The sequence below is a fragment of the Penicillium verrucosum genome (genome assembly GCF_028828655.1).
Source record: "Penicillium verrucosum strain IBT 35672 chromosome Unknown utg000001l_segment0_segment0, whole genome shotgun sequence".
Classification (NCBI taxonomy): Eukaryota; Fungi; Ascomycota; class Eurotiomycetes; order Eurotiales; family Aspergillaceae; genus Penicillium; species Penicillium verrucosum.
Genome location: NW_026643210.1, coordinates 8,730,856 through 8,747,173, shown reverse-complemented (window position 1 = coordinate 8,747,173; position 16,318 = coordinate 8,730,856). Strand labels below are relative to the sequence as shown.

Sequence of the window (16,318 nt, the reverse complement as noted above, 5' to 3'; positions counted from 1 at the left end):
GGCAGGAGGTGCTTGTCGAGGTCAAAAGTTGCGACAGCGATCGACCCCGATAAAGCCCTGGCTGGTTATCAGTAGGTCACGTGCTGGTGACTTTTGCGGGGAGATCGGAGCATTTGAAGTACACGGAATACTGAACACAAGGTAATGTTGGGTCTAGGCATCAAGAGCTATTGATTATATTCTGATGCCCTATGTATATTCTGGGCTTGGTTGTATTACCGAATTCAAATATATCGTCAATACTGTTAGCAAATTCATTTCCAGGTTACAGATGCAAAGATATATAATAGCTGAGAAACGATTTTGGACAAGATATCACACCCAAATTTCCTTTGTAGACAGCATGAACCAGCATGAACTGGCTCCAAAATCCAGGAACCCACGCTCTTTATAAAATATCCTTCAATATTCAAATTGTATCCAAAGTGTATACATCATCTTCATGGAAGCTCATTTCTTATCAGCCACGTGATGGCGGCCGCTAGTAAAGCCACAATCCCCAGCTCCTCGACCGTCCTCGGGTCCATCTCAACCCTGAATAATCCAAATCTACTCAAGATGTCCTACTACTTTACCATTCTATCACCAACCGACACACCTTTGTTCAACATTGCCTTTGGCACATCAAAGGGGGGTGGTGATGGCATTGCCCGCTTCCGCTTCCCGGAGACAGCGCAGTATATGAACCAGTTCATCATCCACTCGAGTCTGGACATATTGGAAGAAGCGCAATGGACTAATGGTGGAATGTGAGTATAATAAGCTTTTCTAAATCTCAAATTGCTCCTGCAAACCAGCTCGAATCCCTGAGCTTGAATCCGAGGGCCAAATAAACACAGGGAACCTCCAAGCCCAATAACCGCGCTTCACGTCCATCAAACATCCAATTCCAAAGCTAACATTGCCGAAAAAGGTACCTGAAGCATATCGACACCTACCCACCGGCAGCAGCATACATCACGGCCTTCCTCACCCCAAGTGGCGCGCGCTTCCTCCTCCTCCACCAACCCCCGCATCTCCCCTCTTCAACCAGCACAAGCAGCGGTCTTGGGTCCTCCTCACTGCTAGGCACAGCAGGATCCACCACACGCGCCTCGTCCAGCTCTATCGCCGCAAACCCGACATCGCCGCAGACTGAAGAGGCTGTGCGTCAGTTCATGAATGAGGTATATGAGAGCTATGTGAAGACGGCGATGAGCCCGTTCTATAAACAGGGAATGGAGATCAAGAGTCCTGTTTTCAGGACACGGGTTACTGCTGCAGGGAAAAAATGGCTGTAATCTGGCTGTCCCTTGGTAGTTTTAGTTCATGAGCGTGGCGTTTCTAGGGCATGTATTCTTTTGGGGGTTGATCCTTTCTCTGTAACTATCTATTGCATTGTTTTGACTTGCTCTGCATACCATAATAGAGAAACAAGTTTACAAGTCAACAATGGGGTCGATAATCTAGTGTGATGTAATACAATCAAAAGTGTGCTTGTTGGTCTTGATTCAAAAACAACCAATTGAACTAGAAGTGCAAATGACTATTGTCCTCCACCTAAATTGGTTGGCAAAAAATGACACTATCTGGGATCAACGAAGTCCCTGACTCGCTAAAACCTAACAAAAGAAGAGGTTCGAAAAAGAAAAGCAAGGAGTATGCGCACTGCAGTATCTCAACAGAAAAGAGATAACTCCAGTCCCAAACGCCGGGGGATTTCCTTCCAATCCCAGCATCCAAAGCCAACCCGCTAAAACAAATAGTACGTACTTAGACAGTCATCTGAGGAGCCAGCTTCTTCATGGTGACGGCTTTGAAATTATCAACAGCGTGAATGACGTCTTCCAACTTGGCAACAGTTCCAAAGATTCCGCCTTCCATTTGAATCGATTCAATAGTGCCAGCATGTAGCGAGGGCTCAGCGGCTGCAGTGCCGTCATCCAAGATGACACAGTCGAAGCCACGGTCATTAGCTTCGCGCATGGTGGTCGAAACGCAGACGTCGGTGGTCACACCCGCAATGATGAGGTTTTTCACTCCCTTGTTGCGAAGGAGGAGCTCAAAATCGGTGTGTGCAAAGGCACCTCGGCCGGGCTTGTCGATGACCGGCTCATCAGGGAGGGGATACAATTCGTCAACAGTGTCGTGACCTGGTTCACCACGGATAAGCAGACGGCCCATGGGACCGGGGGAACCAATTCCCAATCCGGATGCGTTATTACGAGACCGATATGCCTCACGGCTTGAGAGAGTAGATAGATCAGGTCGGTGTCCTGATGTGAGTTAGTAAAAGATATTGAGAGCTGAGCGCAAGACACTAAGTACCCTCGCGAGTATGGTAAACCGGGAATCCCCCAGAGCGGAAAGCATGAAGCAATCTTTGCAGGCGGGGAATCAAAGCCTGCGCGCCGGAGATATCATAGCCCTGATATCCCATGTATCCTTCAGGCAAACAGACTAGAGGGAAATCAGCCAGATGATTTACCGATAGTGGTAATAGTTTGAAACTTACAGTCCTTTTGCATGTCAATTATCACAAGCGCAGTGGTGTATGGGGTGAATGAAGCATCGTGGGGCCAATCATAAGGGATGGCTGGCAGCTGTCCCTTGCGGACCTTGTGGTGAGGCACCTGTCGCGGCTTCTCGATAATAGGGCCATGGTTGTGCGTAGCATTTAGCACCGTCAGGGTCCAAATACCCGGAGAGCCCGCCGCGACTAACATAAAAGGACAATCCATCAACCGCGAGGTTCTGCGACGCTTGCGCGTTTCCTCAGTCAGACCATTCCGTGGTCGATAGTGGCCGCCACGATCACAACGCAGCCACACCTTGGCGGTGCGGCCAGGTTTCTTCTCCGTGGGCGTGCTTGACGACTTGACAACCACATTGTAGCCATGTTCCTTGCCATGGTCCTGGACTGCGGCGAGAAGGGTTGCTCTGTAGACATAAGTTGTTGATATTGGTCCTACTAAGCAAGGGGTAATGGGATGAGAACTTACTTGTCAGGGTATGTCCCTTCCGGAGGGGGCACCAATTGCATTGCCAGTTCTGGAATGTCTTGAAGGTCGCTAGGCGCATCGTCAAGGTTGAGATCGGTTGAGTCTGCCATGGTGATAGATCGGGTTGGGCCTTAGCCTCACTAGAGGGGATCTATCTAAGGGACGAAAACTGTAAGTTTAGATGTCATACCATCCTCCCTGGCTTAGACGATGCACCTCAACACTGGAGTAGACAGATGGATCTTGCAAATAATCGGGGGTAAACAAGTGCGTGGAAGCAAACAAGGATGATCAGCGATATTTAAGAACCGCGTGCGTGGGCATAGCATCCAGGGTAGTGTTTAGAGGTAACAAACGCATGTTCTTAGAGCTTGGAAGCTCGCAGAAGGTTCTAAAGCAAATATTGAAAGGCAGATAAAGCTACTTACCTCTCCGACTTGATTTCTCCAGAGACTTAAAGACTGGAGACTGGGGACTGCTGAGTCCAGATCACGGGCGGAGGTCGATCAGGATCACTTTCAGCTCTAATGAGGCTTAGCTCCATATTGATGCCTTAATATGCCTTAATATGCCTTACGTTGCCTGGGGCAGAAAGTCTCTGCTTAAACGCGCCAAAAGAGCGGTGGGTGGCTGAGCCCAGATCTGCCAAATGGGGACTAGCGTATCTACCGCCCCCCCTGACGACCGAAACAACAACACCGGTTTCTCCCAGCCCGATCTAATCTAACCCGCTTTTCGACACGAGGCGGGTCGAAGGTAACCCAGCTTTGCACATCTTAGCTCACCACATCCCTCGATCTTCTCCTCCTCTCTGTGGACGGACACATTACCAGGAACCGCAATCAATCCCTTGCGTCACCGCCTCCGCGAGGGGCTCTTATCAAAGCGCACGGTTGTTGACATCGGGCCACCACATAGCACATGAGTCTTTGAGAGGGGCTGGAGCGATCTGTAGGGCAAGACAGCCTGGTGTACAGTCTCCACTGACTTTCGCCAATTTTGGACGACACCCGTCGTCCAGACGTCTTCTTTGCGACCGGTCCTCTGGGTGCCCAACGCGAGAAGATGCCGGCCGTCGAGGAGTCACCTTCCGGACGGAAGCATACGAGTAGCTCCTACAGAGATGAACTGGCTCATTACAAATCCCAGTATGAGCAACTTGAGGCGGAGCTTGCGGACTTCCAGTCCTCCAGCCGGGAGCTGGAGGTCGAGATGGAGAAGGACATTGAAGCTTCGGAAAAGCGGGAACGGCAACTGAAGGAAAAGCTCGACACGATGCGATATGAAGTCGACGAGTGGAAGGTAATGGATCATGCTCATTGCTCACAATTTTTCCGATGCTAACATTGTGTTGGTAGACCAAATACAAGCAGTCGAAAACCGAAGGCAACTCTGTGCAGAACAACCTGCAGAAAGAAATCACCACGCTGCGAGACGCGAACCGTACTTTGCAGCTCAAGCTTCGAGACATTGAAGTTGCCAACGATGACTATGAGCGCCAAGCCCGGAACACCACCTCGTCCCTGGAGGACATGGAGTCCAAATACAACATCGGCATTGAGCGCGGGGTCTTGCTAGAGGAGGAAATCAGAAATGGGGAGCAGGAGCGGGAGCAGCTGCGCATTGACAACCAACGCCTCCGAGACGAGCTGTCGGATCTGAAGATTGAGGCCGAGATCATCCAAGAGAAGCTTCGAAATACCGAAGGACATGGGATGCGTCGCCGCAAGCCTACTCCTTTGTACCATCGCAGCCCGGCAACTCCACAGAGTTTGGAGATCTTTGACCGTTCGCCTGGCACCGCTACATCTTCCCCCGTGTTTGCCACACCCCCCGCTAAATCATCCCTTGCGTCGTCCACCGCTACCCCACCTTCGCCCCCTATCTCCGAGTCGTCTGTGAACATGCGCAAGTCAATCAACCCCCATGCAAACTCGACGCCTACATTCCCTCGACAGAGAGCCGCTGGTGCAGATCCAGTGAACTCTAGAACCCTTCACGCTCGGACTCAACCGCGCACCACTCATTCACGAACCGCATCTCTCGCTTACAGCAATAGCGCATACAGCACCGGAAATAGCAATGGCAATGGCAATGGCAATGGCAATGGTAATGGTCGGTCTACTCCCTCTATGTCGATCTCGTCTCGCAACAGTTTGACGAGAATGAATACCTCGCGGCCACCAGGGCTTCCCAAGTCCGGATCACTGTTCCAAATCCGTGGCCTGATTGGTAAGATGCAGAAGCTCGAAGAGCGCGTCCAATCAGCCAAATCGCGGCTTCCTGCCCCATCAGACACATCCTCTCGCGGATCCCCTCGTTCTGGGTCCGTGATCAGCGACACCCCGATCGTCCCCTCGTCGATCACTGTTCGCAGGAATTCTCGCAAGCGACTGAGTAATAGCAGCCTTGGTTCCTCCGCGCGGGATAGCGAAAGCACTCCATCTTTCCCCCGCAAGGTCGTCAGTCATTTGGACGGACCGGCGAGAGTCGCCCGAGCAGCCGAACTAGTTACTCTAGCCGCAGCTCCTTCAGCCAGAGCGTGCACTCCGGTGTCCCTGCCAATGCCCGGCCCGAAAGTCGCTCGAGTCGTCCCGGGGCCAAAACGCCACTGGGTCACTACTCGACGAACCCTCTGACAGAGAGCCGGCGGCCTCGGTCATCTCTCAGCAACCACGCTGGCCAACTTCCTAACATTGCTGGCATGTCCCTCATCGATGAGGACCAAGACATTCTTACGCCAACCACCTCCCGCATCTCCCAGGAGATTCAACCGCCTCCACGGCCATCTGTGACTACCACCCCCACTCCCATAGTGAAGAAGCGAACCATTAGTGGCATTCCGGCTCCCCGAAGCTTCAAGACTAGCATCGGACCTGGTGCCATGCCGCCGCCCAATAGGAAGACCCAAGTCAGTGACCTGGGAGAGACGTTTTAGTTCGTCTCTTTCACGTTTAGTATTGATGGAACTTGCATTGGGAGGGGGGTTAGTGACCGGGTGGATTGTGTGCTAGGGTTATTTTTCAACGTTTGTTTTGCATACTTCCAAGATTGACTTTGATCAACTGCATTTTCCAAGAGGAGTGGGGGTGCTTCCCGGCAGACCGCCTTGGTTTATATCCCTTCCTGTACAGTTTTGCATGTTGACTCGTCTCGGACCAGCCAGGCCTGGTTCCTCTGTGTGCGATGTGGCCCCCGGTGGATTCCGGGGGCGTTCTAAGCTGTGTCTCAGCGATTGTCTTTTCATTCAAGATCCAATAATACCCATGATGTTATTTATGCTCCAAATTATAACATTGTATGATGTACAATACCTACATGTATGTATGTATAACGACAACATACAACATAGGTTGAGGGTCCATTTTGGTGTAGAGTGTGATGTAGATCCATGGGTTTGGGAATGGGTTGGGGATATGACAATCATGAATATGATTGGCCTAGGATCATTTTTCTGTTGTACAAAGTACGCAATTTACACTCCAATTTACAGGTTGATGTTGAATCATGCACGTTGGCCGAATTGGGATAGCGTGGGCGAGTATATCTTGGTTACATCTACAAAGTCTAGATCGCATGAGAGATACATACATACATATATATATATATATATGGTATATGCCTATGTAGTAGGTAGTATGGAGTAAAATATGCCAAATAAATGATTTAGACTTGAATTTTCCAAGTTTTAACAAAATTGAACCTTGATACATGTGATAGAGAAGCAGATCGCTCTCCGTAGACACTGACCGAATCGGGGGCCGAATGCACGGGTGCGAAATGGTGCCGGGACCCATGGGGAAGCGTCCAGAATACGGAGTATTCCTTATGTTAGTGTACGGAGTTCGGAGTATACCAAGTAGGTAGTTATAGATGAGATATTCCTCCGTAATAGGACGGAGTATTCCTTCAGAGGCTGGATTGGTTTGATTTAAATCTGTATTTTCGAGAGATTAATAAACAAATAAAATCAAAAATATACAACATTGAAAAAAAAAAAAAAGAATAAAAAGAATAAAAACAAATCAAACAAATCAAAAATCGGCAGAAGTGGTGGGCAACAAATTGTAGTGGAGCCTGGCCCAACAAAGCCAGGGAGTTGGGGGAGCCCGTTCCTGGGCAAGTACCTTTCCCTACTGTTAATTATGTAAAGATACATGGGTCTGCGGTCACTGGTGGGACCTCCAGAAAATCATCTTCTCAGCAATTTTCCCCTGGACTTTTATTATTATTATACTTGACACTTGAGTTCTGAATCTCTTCATCTCTTCAATTTCTATATTCCAATCTTACATAGAAATTTCTATTCGGGTTTTGGTGGTTCCCGGTAAGTCTGACTGTATACCTAATTAGGTCTTACTTCGTACTTTTACTTCCGTTTGCGAACCCTGCAGACCGATTCAGCATTTGACGCTATCGTTCTTCAAGTCCCCCGAGTTCTCGAATTTACTTGTGCTGACCTGGCCTTTTTTTTCCCCCTCCAGATCTTATTCCTTGACGCTTATCCTCCTTTTCCTCTCCCTCTCTTTCTCTCTCTACCTCACCTTTTTTTCTGCCCACAGCCACCACTCGGGCTCTTTCCGCCACCTCCAGCATTGTACATTACCGACTTTTTAATAAGCGCTGTTGTATACTGCGCCAAACCGAAACTTCAATTTCCTACAAGGGAGTCTGACCTGTGATTCATCAACATCATGGGCATCACAAATGGCAATGGCGCGACCATCACCAAACAGGACCTCCCCTCACATTTCATCGGTGGCAATGCCCTCGAATCAGCACCCCCTAGCGCTGTGAAGGACTTCGTGACTGCTCACGATGGTCACTCCGTCATCACATCGGTAAGTGGGAGATCGAATGCCTGATTGCGGGAAAAGAAAAATGGGGAAATTGGATATGGGACTAACTTGTTCCTAGGTGCTTATTGCCAACAACGGTATCGCCGCTGTCAAAGAGATTCGCTCAGTGCGGAAATGGGCTTACGAGACCTTCGGTAACGAGCGGGCTATCCAATTTACCGTGATGGCTACGCCCGAAGATTTGACTGCCAACGCCGACTATATTCGCATGGCCGACCAATATGTCGAGGTTCCTGGTGGAACCAATAATAATAATTATGCCAACGTCGAGTTGATTGTCGATATTGCGGAGCGGATGGATGTTCACGCCGTGTGGGCAGGATGGTAAGTGGTTTGGGGATACTGAGAAACAGGGAAAAAACAAACAAACAAGAGGTGCTAATGCTCATTTTGTAGGGGTCATGCCTCCGAAAACCCTCGTTTACCCGAATCTCTCGCTGCGTCGCCCAAGAAGATCATCTTCATTGGACCCCCAGCTTCAGCCATGCGCTCGCTAGGTGACAAAATTTCCTCGACCATTGTTGCACAGCATGCTGGTGTGCCTTGTATTCCCTGGTCTGGAACTGGCGTTGACGCTGTGAAGCTTGATGAACACGGTATCGTAACAGTCGAGGACGAGGTCTATAAGCAGGGCTGCACTTTTTCCCCGGAAGAGGGTTTGGCAAAGGCCAAGGAGATCGGGTTCCCTGTCATGGTGAAGGCCTCTGAAGGTGGTGGTGGTAAGGGTATCCGAAAGGTCGAGAACGAGGAAGAGTTCCACGCTTTGTACAACGCCGCCGCCAACGAGATTCCGGGTTCGCCTATCTTCATCATGAAGCTGGCTGGCAACGCTCGCCATCTCGAGGTGCAGTTGCTGGCTGATCAGTACGGTAACAACATTTCCCTCTTCGGTCGTGATTGCTCCGTCCAGCGTCGTCACCAGAAGATTATCGAGGAGGCTCCTGTGACTATTGCGAAACAGCCTACTTTCCAGGCCATGGAGCGCGCCGCTGTGAGCCTCGGTCGGTTGGTCGGATACGTTTCTGCCGGTACTGTCGAGTACCTTTACTCGCACTCCGATGACAAGTTCTACTTCCTCGAGTTGAACCCTCGTCTGCAGGTCGAGCATCCCACCACTGAGATGGTTTCCGGAGTCAACTTGCCAGCTGCCCAGCTCCAGATTGCTATGGGTGTCCCACTGCACCGCGTTCGTGACATTCGTCTCCTTTACGGTGTCGACGCCAACGCGTCCGCCGACATTGACTTCGACTTCTCCAACGAAGAGAGCTTCCAGACCCAGCGCCGTCCTCAGCCCAAGGGCCACACCACTGCTTGCCGTATCACCTCTGAAGATCCCGGCGAGGGTTTCAAGCCTTCCAGCGGTACCATGCACGAGCTGAACTTCCGCAGTTCGTCTAACGTCTGGGGTTACTTCTCCGTCGGTACTGCTGGTGGTATCCACAGCTTCTCCGACAGTCAATTCGGTCACATTTTCGCCTACGGTGAGAACCGATCGGCTTCGCGCAAGCACATGGTTGTTGCTTTGAAGGAATTGAGCATTCGTGGTGATTTCCGAACTACTGTCGAATACCTGATCAAGCTTCTCGAAACCCCCGCTTTCGAGGACAACACTATCACCACTGGGTGGCTCGACCAGCTCATCACTAACAAGTTGACTGCTGAACGCCCCGATCAGACCGTCGCCATCATTTGTGGTGCTGTCACCAAGGCCCATCTTGCTAGCGAGGCTGGTATTGAGGAGTACCGTCATGGTCTCGGAAAGGGTCAGGTCCCGTCCAAAGAGATCCTGAAGACTGTTTTCCCTGTCGACTTCATCTACGAAGGTGAGCGTTACAAGTTCACTGCCACTCGTGCCAGCTTGGACAGCTATCACCTCTTCATCAACGGCTCCAAGTGCTCAGTCGGTGTTCGCGCCCTGGCTGATGGTGGCTTGCTGGTTCTCCTCAGTGGCCGCAGTCACAATGTTTACTGGAAGGAGGAGGCCGCTGCCACTCGTCTCAGTGTTGACGGCAAGACCTGTCTCCTGGAGCAGGAGAACGATCCTACTCAGCTCCGTTCACCCTCCCCCGGCAAGCTTGTCAAGTTCACCGTTGAGAATGGAGAGCACATCCGCTCTGGTCAGTCTTACGCTGAAGTTGAGGTCATGAAGATGTACATGCCCCTCATCGCAAAGGAGGATGGTATTGTGCAGCTCATCAAGCAGCCCGGTGCCACTCTGGAGGCCGGTGATATCCTCGGTATTCTCGCCCTGGATGACCCCTCCCGCGTCAAGCACGCTCAGCCCTTCACTGGTCAGCTGCCCGAGCTTGGGTCCCCTACCGTTCTCGGTAACAAGCCCTCCCAGCGCTTCTTCCTGCTTCACAGCATTTTGGAGAACATTCTTCGCGGTTTCGACAACCAGGTCATCATGGGTACCACCCTGAAGGATCTTGTCGAGGTGTTGCGCAATCCCGATCTTCCCTATGGCGAGTGGAATGCGCAGTCCTCTGCGCTGCACTCTCGTATTCCTCAGAGACTGGATGCTCAGCTGCAGAACGTGGTTGACCGTGCCAAGACCCGCAAGGCCGAGTTCCCTGCCAAGCAGCTCCAGAAGGCCATCGTCCGCTTCATCGAGGAGAACATCGGCCCTGCTGATGCTGAGATCCTCAAGGGCACTCTCTTGCCCCTGGTTCAGGTCATCAACAAGTACTTGGATGGTTTGAAGTCCAACGAGTACAATGTCTTCATTGGCTTGCTCGAACAGTACTACGACGTTGAGAAGCTGTTTTCCACCCACAACCTCCGCGACGAGGATGTCATTCTCAAGCTCCGCGAGGAGAACAAGGACGACATCACCAGCATTGTCCACACTGTCCTCTCGCACAGCCGTATCGGTTCGAAGAACAACCTGGTCCTGGCCATTTTGGATATGTACCGCCCTAACCAGCCTCTACTCGAGAATGTTGGCACACACTTCAAGCCCATCCTCAAGAAGTTGACCGAGCTCGAGGCTCGCTCTTCCGCCAAGGTTACTCTCAAGGCCCGTGAGGTTCTTATTCAGTGCGCTATGCCATCTCTGGATGAGCGCCTGTCCCAGATGGAGCACATTCTGCGGTCTTCCGTTGTCGACTCTCGCTACGGTGAAACCGGATGGGAACACCGTGAGCCTTCCTTGGAGGTCCTAAAAGAGGTCGTTGACTCAAAGTACACCGTCTTCGATGTTCTTCCTCGCTTCTTCGTCCACGCTGACCCCTGGGTTACCATCGCTTCCCTGGAAGTTTATGTTCGCCGTGCCTACCGTGCATACACTCTCAAGGGCATCGAATACCACGCCTCCACTGAGCAGCCCTTCATGTCTTGGGACTTCACCCTTGGGAAGCTCGGCCACCGTGAGTTCGGTGTTCTTAACTCCACCCAGCCCTCCGCCCCGGGAACTCCCGTTGCGGAGATCAACCCCTTCAAGCGGATCAACTCCATCGGCGACATGTCCCTCTTCGTGAGCGACGCCGCCAGTGACCCTGTCCGCAAGGGTGTTATCATCCCCGTGCAATACTTGGAGGATGCTGAGGAGTCCCTCTCCAAGGCTCTTGAGGTCTTCCCTGTCGGCGGCTCCAACGCCAAGCGTCCCAGCGAGCAGGGTCTCATTGCTAGCCTCGAAGGCAAGCGTCGCCCCGCCACTAAGCCCGTGAGCGACAGCGAGCTCACTGGAGTCTGCAACATTGCCATCCGCGATATCGAGGACATGGAAGATTCGGAGATTGTTGAACAGATGAAGCAGCTGCTCGCTGACAACAAGGATGAGCTCCTCGCTCGCCGTATTCGCCGTGTTACCTTCATCTGCGGCAAGCAAGGTGTCTATCCTGGTTACTTCACTTTCCGTGGTCCCAACTACGAGGAGGATCTGAGTATTCGTCACAGCGAGCCCGCTCTTGCCTTCCAGCTGGAGCTTGGCCGTCTTTCCAAGTTCAACATCAAGCCCGTTTTCACCGAGAACCGCAACATTCACGTCTATGAGGCGATGGGCAAGGGTCCCGAGAACGACAAGGCTATCGACAAGCGATACTTCATTCGTGCCGTGGTTCGTCCCGGCCGTCTGCGTGACGATATCCCCACCGCTGAGTACCTGATCTCGGAGGCTGACCGTCTTATGAACGATATCTTGGACGCCCTGGAGATCATTGGCAACAACAACTCTGATCTGAACCACATCTTCATCAACTTCTCTCCCGTCTTCAATCTCCAGCCCGTCGATGTCGAGCAAGCCCTGGCCGGTTTCCTCGATCGCTTCGGCCGCCGTCTGTGGCGCCTCCGTGTCACTGGCGCAGAGATCCGCATTCTTTGCACCGACCCCGCTACCGGTATGCCATACCCCCTGCGTGTGATCATCAGCAACACCTACGGTTTCATCATCAACGTCGAGCTGTACATTGAGCGCAAGTCCGAGAAGGGCGAGTGGATCTTCCAGAGCATTGGTGGTACCGCCAAGCTGGGCTCTATGCATCTGCGCCCTGTTGCCACCCCGTACCCTACCAAAGAGTGGCTGCAGCCCAAGCGTTACAAGGCTCACTTGATGGGAACTCAGTATGTGTACGATTTCCCCGAGCTTTTCCGCCAGGCCTTCCAGAACAGCTGGACCAAGATTGCTGAGAAGATTCCTTCCTTGTACGAGAAGCGCCCTCCTGTTGGAGAGTGCATTGACTACAGCGAGCTGGTCTTGGATGACACCGACAACCTTGTTGAGGTGTCTCGTGAGCCTGGTACCAACACCCACGGTATGGTTGGTTGGATCATCACGGCCCGTACTCCCGAGTACCCCCGCGGCAGACGTTTCATCATTGTCGCCAACGATATCACCTTCCAGATTGGTTCCTTCGGTCCCCAGGAAGACAAGTTCTTCCACAAGTGTACCGAGCTTGCTCGCAAGCTGGGTATTCCCCGTATCTACTTGTCTGCCAACTCTGGTGCTCGCATCGGTGTTGCCGATGAGATTATCCCCTACTTCTCGGTTGCCTGGAACAACCCGGAGAAGCCCGAGGCCGGCTTCAAGTACCTTTACCTCACCCCCGAGGTTAAAAAGCGCTTCGATGCCAGCAAGAAGAAGGAGGTCATCACCGAGCTCATCAACGATGAGGGCGAGGAGCGCCACAAGATCACCACCGTCATTGGTGCCAAGGACGGTCTTGGTGTCGAGTGTCTAAAGGGTTCCGGCCTCATTGCCGGTGCCACCTCCAAGGCTTACGAGGACATCTTCACCATCACTCTCGTTACCTGCCGCTCCGTCGGTATCGGTGCTTACCTTGTGCGTCTCGGTCAGCGTGCCATCCAGGTTGAGGGCCAACCCATCATCCTCACTGGTGCCCCTGCTATCAACAAGCTGCTCGGTCGCGAGGTTTACACCTCCAACCTTCAGCTTGGTGGCACCCAGATCATGTACAAGAACGGTGTTTCTCACATGACTGCCACCGATGACTTCGAGGGTGTTGAGAAGATTGTTGAGTGGATGTCTTTCGTCCCCGACAAGAAGAATGCTCCTATCCCCATTCGCCCCTGGTCGGATAACTGGGACCGTGACGTTGCCTACTTCCCTCCCCCCAAGCAGCCTTATGATGTCAGATACCTCATCGGCGGTAAGGAGGACGTCGACGGCTTCCTTCCGGGTCTGTTCGACAAGGGCTCCTTCGAGGAGGCCCTTGGTGGCTGGGCTCGCACCGTTGTTGTCGGTCGTGCCCGCCTTGGTGGCATCCCTATGGGTGTGATCGCCGTTGAGACCCGCTCGGTGGAGAACGTCACCCCTGCCGATCCCGCCAACCCCGACTCCATGGAGATGATCTCCACTGAGGCTGGTGGTGTCTGGTACCCCAACTCGGCCTACAAGACCGCCCAGGCTCTGCGCGACTTCAACAATGGCGAGCAGCTGCCCGTCATGATCCTGGCTAACTGGAGAGGATTCTCCGGTGGCCAGCGTGATATGTACAACGAGGTCCTTAAGTACGGTTCGTACATCGTCGACGCTCTCGTCAAGTACGAGCAGCCTATCTTCGTGTACATTCCTCCCCACGGTGAGCTTCGTGGTGGATCTTGGGTCGTCGTTGACCCCACCATCAACCCCGACCAGATGGAGATGTACGCCGACGAAGAGTCTCGTGGTGGTGTCCTGGAACCCGAGGGTATGGTGAACATCAAGTACCGCCGCGATAAGCAGTTGGACACCATGGCCCGCCTGGACGCGACCTACGGCGAGCTCCGCCGCTCCCTGGCCGACACCTCCCTTACCAACGAACAACTCACCGAAGTCAAGGCGAAGATGGCCACCCGCGAGGAGCAGCTCCTGCCCGTGTACATGCAGATTGCGCTTCAATTCGCCGACCTGCACGACCGCGCCGGCCGCATGCAAGCCAAGAACACCATTCGCAAGCCTCTGCAGTGGGTCAACTCCCGTCGCTTCTTCTACTGGCGTCTCCGCCGCCGTCTCAGCGAAGAGACCATCGTCAAGCGCATGGTCGCCGCCTCGGCACCCCCTGCCCCCGGCGCCGACGCTTTCGGCCAGTCTCTTCGTGCTACTCACCTGCGCACCCTGCACGCCTGGACTGGTCTGCTGGACGAGGAACTCGAACACGATGACCACAAGGTTGCTACTTGGTACGAGGAGAACAAGAAGGTTGTTCAGAGCAAGGTCGAGTCGCTGCGCACTGATGGCGTTGCGTCTGAAGTTGCTCAGTTGCTTATTGGCAACAAGGAGGGTGGTCTCCGCGGTGTGCAACAGGTGCTTTCTATGTTGCCTGTTGAGGAACGTGAGAATGTGCTGAAGTACCTTGGTTCTGCTTAGTGGGGTTGCATATGTTTTTTGCACAGAAGCATCTGTTATGACTTGATGGTTCGATGTTTTTCTTTTGGTTTTTCATTTTTTATTTTGTGGTAGATTGCATGGTGTTCTTGTGCTTTTGTTTTTGGATCATTTTATATAACTATACTATAGTGTTGATATTCAATCATAATATTCAATACATTATTCAACAAGATCACCTTCTCTCCATGAATAACCGAAACCAATGAAGTAAGTGGTAAACGGTAAACGGTAAACGGTAAACGGTAAATAGCAAAGCTATGCAATATGTCCAGTCATGGGAAGTATATAAGAAGCTTCACCCTCAACAAACACCCGCATACCCTCCCTTGCTATAGAATTTCTTCCATCCACCCTTCTGCCCCGTCCACTCTCGTCGCAGATCGCGCTCCCGTTCTCGCACCCTTTTGCTATGTGATCGGCTATGCGACCTGCCTTTATGTTTAGGCTCTTTGGCTGATTTTGAGGGTTCTGATTTGGCGAAAAGGCGATTGAGCCAGGCAAACATTTTGTGACTGAATCTGGTTTGATACCTGGTCGCAAGGAAAGTTGGGGTAAGTAACTAGAGCTAATCATATAGGTCGAATGTGGGTTCAAGGGGGATTTAGGTTTACCTGGGGATGATTCATGCAATACGCATACAACATACGGAGTAGTAGTAGTAGTACGGAGTACAGAGTAGAGGTGATGTTGGATGTTGGATGTTGGATGTTGGTGTGTGGCTTGGGTTGGGGCGGGGGACTTGGCTGTTTGTTCATGGGGCCATGAGGTGGAGTTACTATGATGGCCAACAAGAAACTAATAAGAAACTAACAACTTGGCATGAGATATCAATAAGGGCCTCGTTTAATCAAATTTGGTATAATATCATGGTTTTTACATAGAACATACAATCTAACCATGTAACTTCTTCAACCGAACATCCTTCCAAGCCCCTACAATAACAATCCCCAATATCATCATGAACAAGAAAATCAAAATAAACGTCTTAGCAACCATGCCACACGCTTTCTGAGAAAACTCCCTTCTCTCTCTGCGCTCCCGTTGCCGATCACATTCCGCACAGTGAGTGTGTTGAACCGGGTCATCGGCCACTGTCACTGCGATAGGGACGGGGGCTGGGACGTCATGAAGGTGATGACCATGTTCCACGTCGCGGTGTTCGTTGGTGGTATCTGTTTGACCGACCATGGTATACTGTATATATTCATGTAGATTGTGATTAGTATGTTGGTGGGAGTTGATCATCCCTTCTGGGGGAAGTTGCTTACGCCATTCCGTGAGCTTGAACCGGGCTCGTGGAATAGGTCCTCGTAGGCAGGTGCTGGTTCTATTGGGGTTGAATTTCCCATTGTGGATGGTATAAATCTGAGGATGTTGGTGATTGAAGGAGAAGTATCTCTCTTCGTTGTATGACAGGTGGGGCTAGGCAACAGCCCTGGAGGTTCAACGTGATTAGTCATCTCTCTGGACATTTTAATATAAGAAGGATATTAAAAGATACAAGGCAGGTCAGTGCTTGTTATAGAACTATGTGACTGATATCAAGTTGCCTACTGTAGTTACTAGGTTAAGGGGATATAGAAATGTATGAACTGGTTTGTCCATTGTCATACCTAACTATATAGGTATTGTAGTGTTGACTACGTCCCATT

The 16,318-nt window shown here is 51.6% G+C and overlaps 5 protein-coding genes across 5 annotated transcripts; 3 read left to right on the top strand and 2 right to left on the bottom strand.

The window, feature by feature from the left end:
- Positions 1 to 471: 471 nt before the first annotated feature.
- N7516_003136 (TRAPP subunit TRS20) lies at positions 472 to 1,280 on the top strand (the record flags this gene model as incomplete). The annotated part of the gene is made up of 2 exons (XM_057215856.1): positions 472 to 749; positions 914 to 1,280. 2 exons carry the CDS (start codon positions 472 to 474, stop codon positions 1,278 to 1,280), a joined length of 645 nt encoding a protein of 214 aa, XP_057077739.1.
- A 472-nt stretch (positions 1,281 to 1,752) lies between these two features.
- Positions 1,753 to 3,091, bottom strand: N7516_003135 (cysteine hydrolase family protein; the record flags this gene model as incomplete). The annotated part of the gene is made up of 4 exons (XM_057215855.1): positions 1,753 to 2,255; positions 2,308 to 2,439; positions 2,495 to 2,919; positions 2,982 to 3,091. The coding sequence occupies 4 exons, from the start codon at positions 3,089 to 3,091 to the stop codon at positions 1,753 to 1,755; spliced, it is 1,170 nt and encodes a 389-aa protein (XP_057077738.1).
- Positions 3,092 to 4,046: 955 nt separating this feature from the next.
- nde1 (nuclear distribution protein NudE) lies at positions 4,047 to 5,919 on the top strand (the record flags this gene model as incomplete). Its single annotated transcript, XM_057215854.1, has 3 exons — positions 4,047 to 4,283; positions 4,340 to 5,443; positions 5,521 to 5,919. The coding sequence occupies 3 exons, from the start codon at positions 4,047 to 4,049 to the stop codon at positions 5,917 to 5,919; spliced, it is 1,740 nt and encodes a 579-aa protein (XP_057077737.1).
- Positions 5,920 to 7,675: 1,756 nt separating this feature from the next.
- Positions 7,676 to 14,645, top strand: N7516_003133 (acetyl-CoA carboxylase ACC1; the record flags this gene model as incomplete). Its single annotated transcript, XM_057215853.1, has 3 exons — positions 7,676 to 7,822; positions 7,899 to 8,164; positions 8,237 to 14,645. 3 exons carry the CDS (start codon positions 7,676 to 7,678, stop codon positions 14,643 to 14,645), a joined length of 6,822 nt encoding a protein of 2,273 aa, XP_057077736.1.
- Positions 14,646 to 15,557: 912 nt separating this feature from the next.
- Positions 15,558 to 16,015, bottom strand: N7516_003132 (uncharacterized protein; the record flags this gene model as incomplete). Its single annotated transcript, XM_057215852.1, has 2 exons — positions 15,558 to 15,860; positions 15,935 to 16,015. The coding sequence occupies 2 exons, from the start codon at positions 16,013 to 16,015 to the stop codon at positions 15,558 to 15,560; spliced, it is 384 nt and encodes a 127-aa protein (XP_057077735.1).
- Between the last annotated feature and the right edge of the window lie 303 nt (positions 16,016 to 16,318).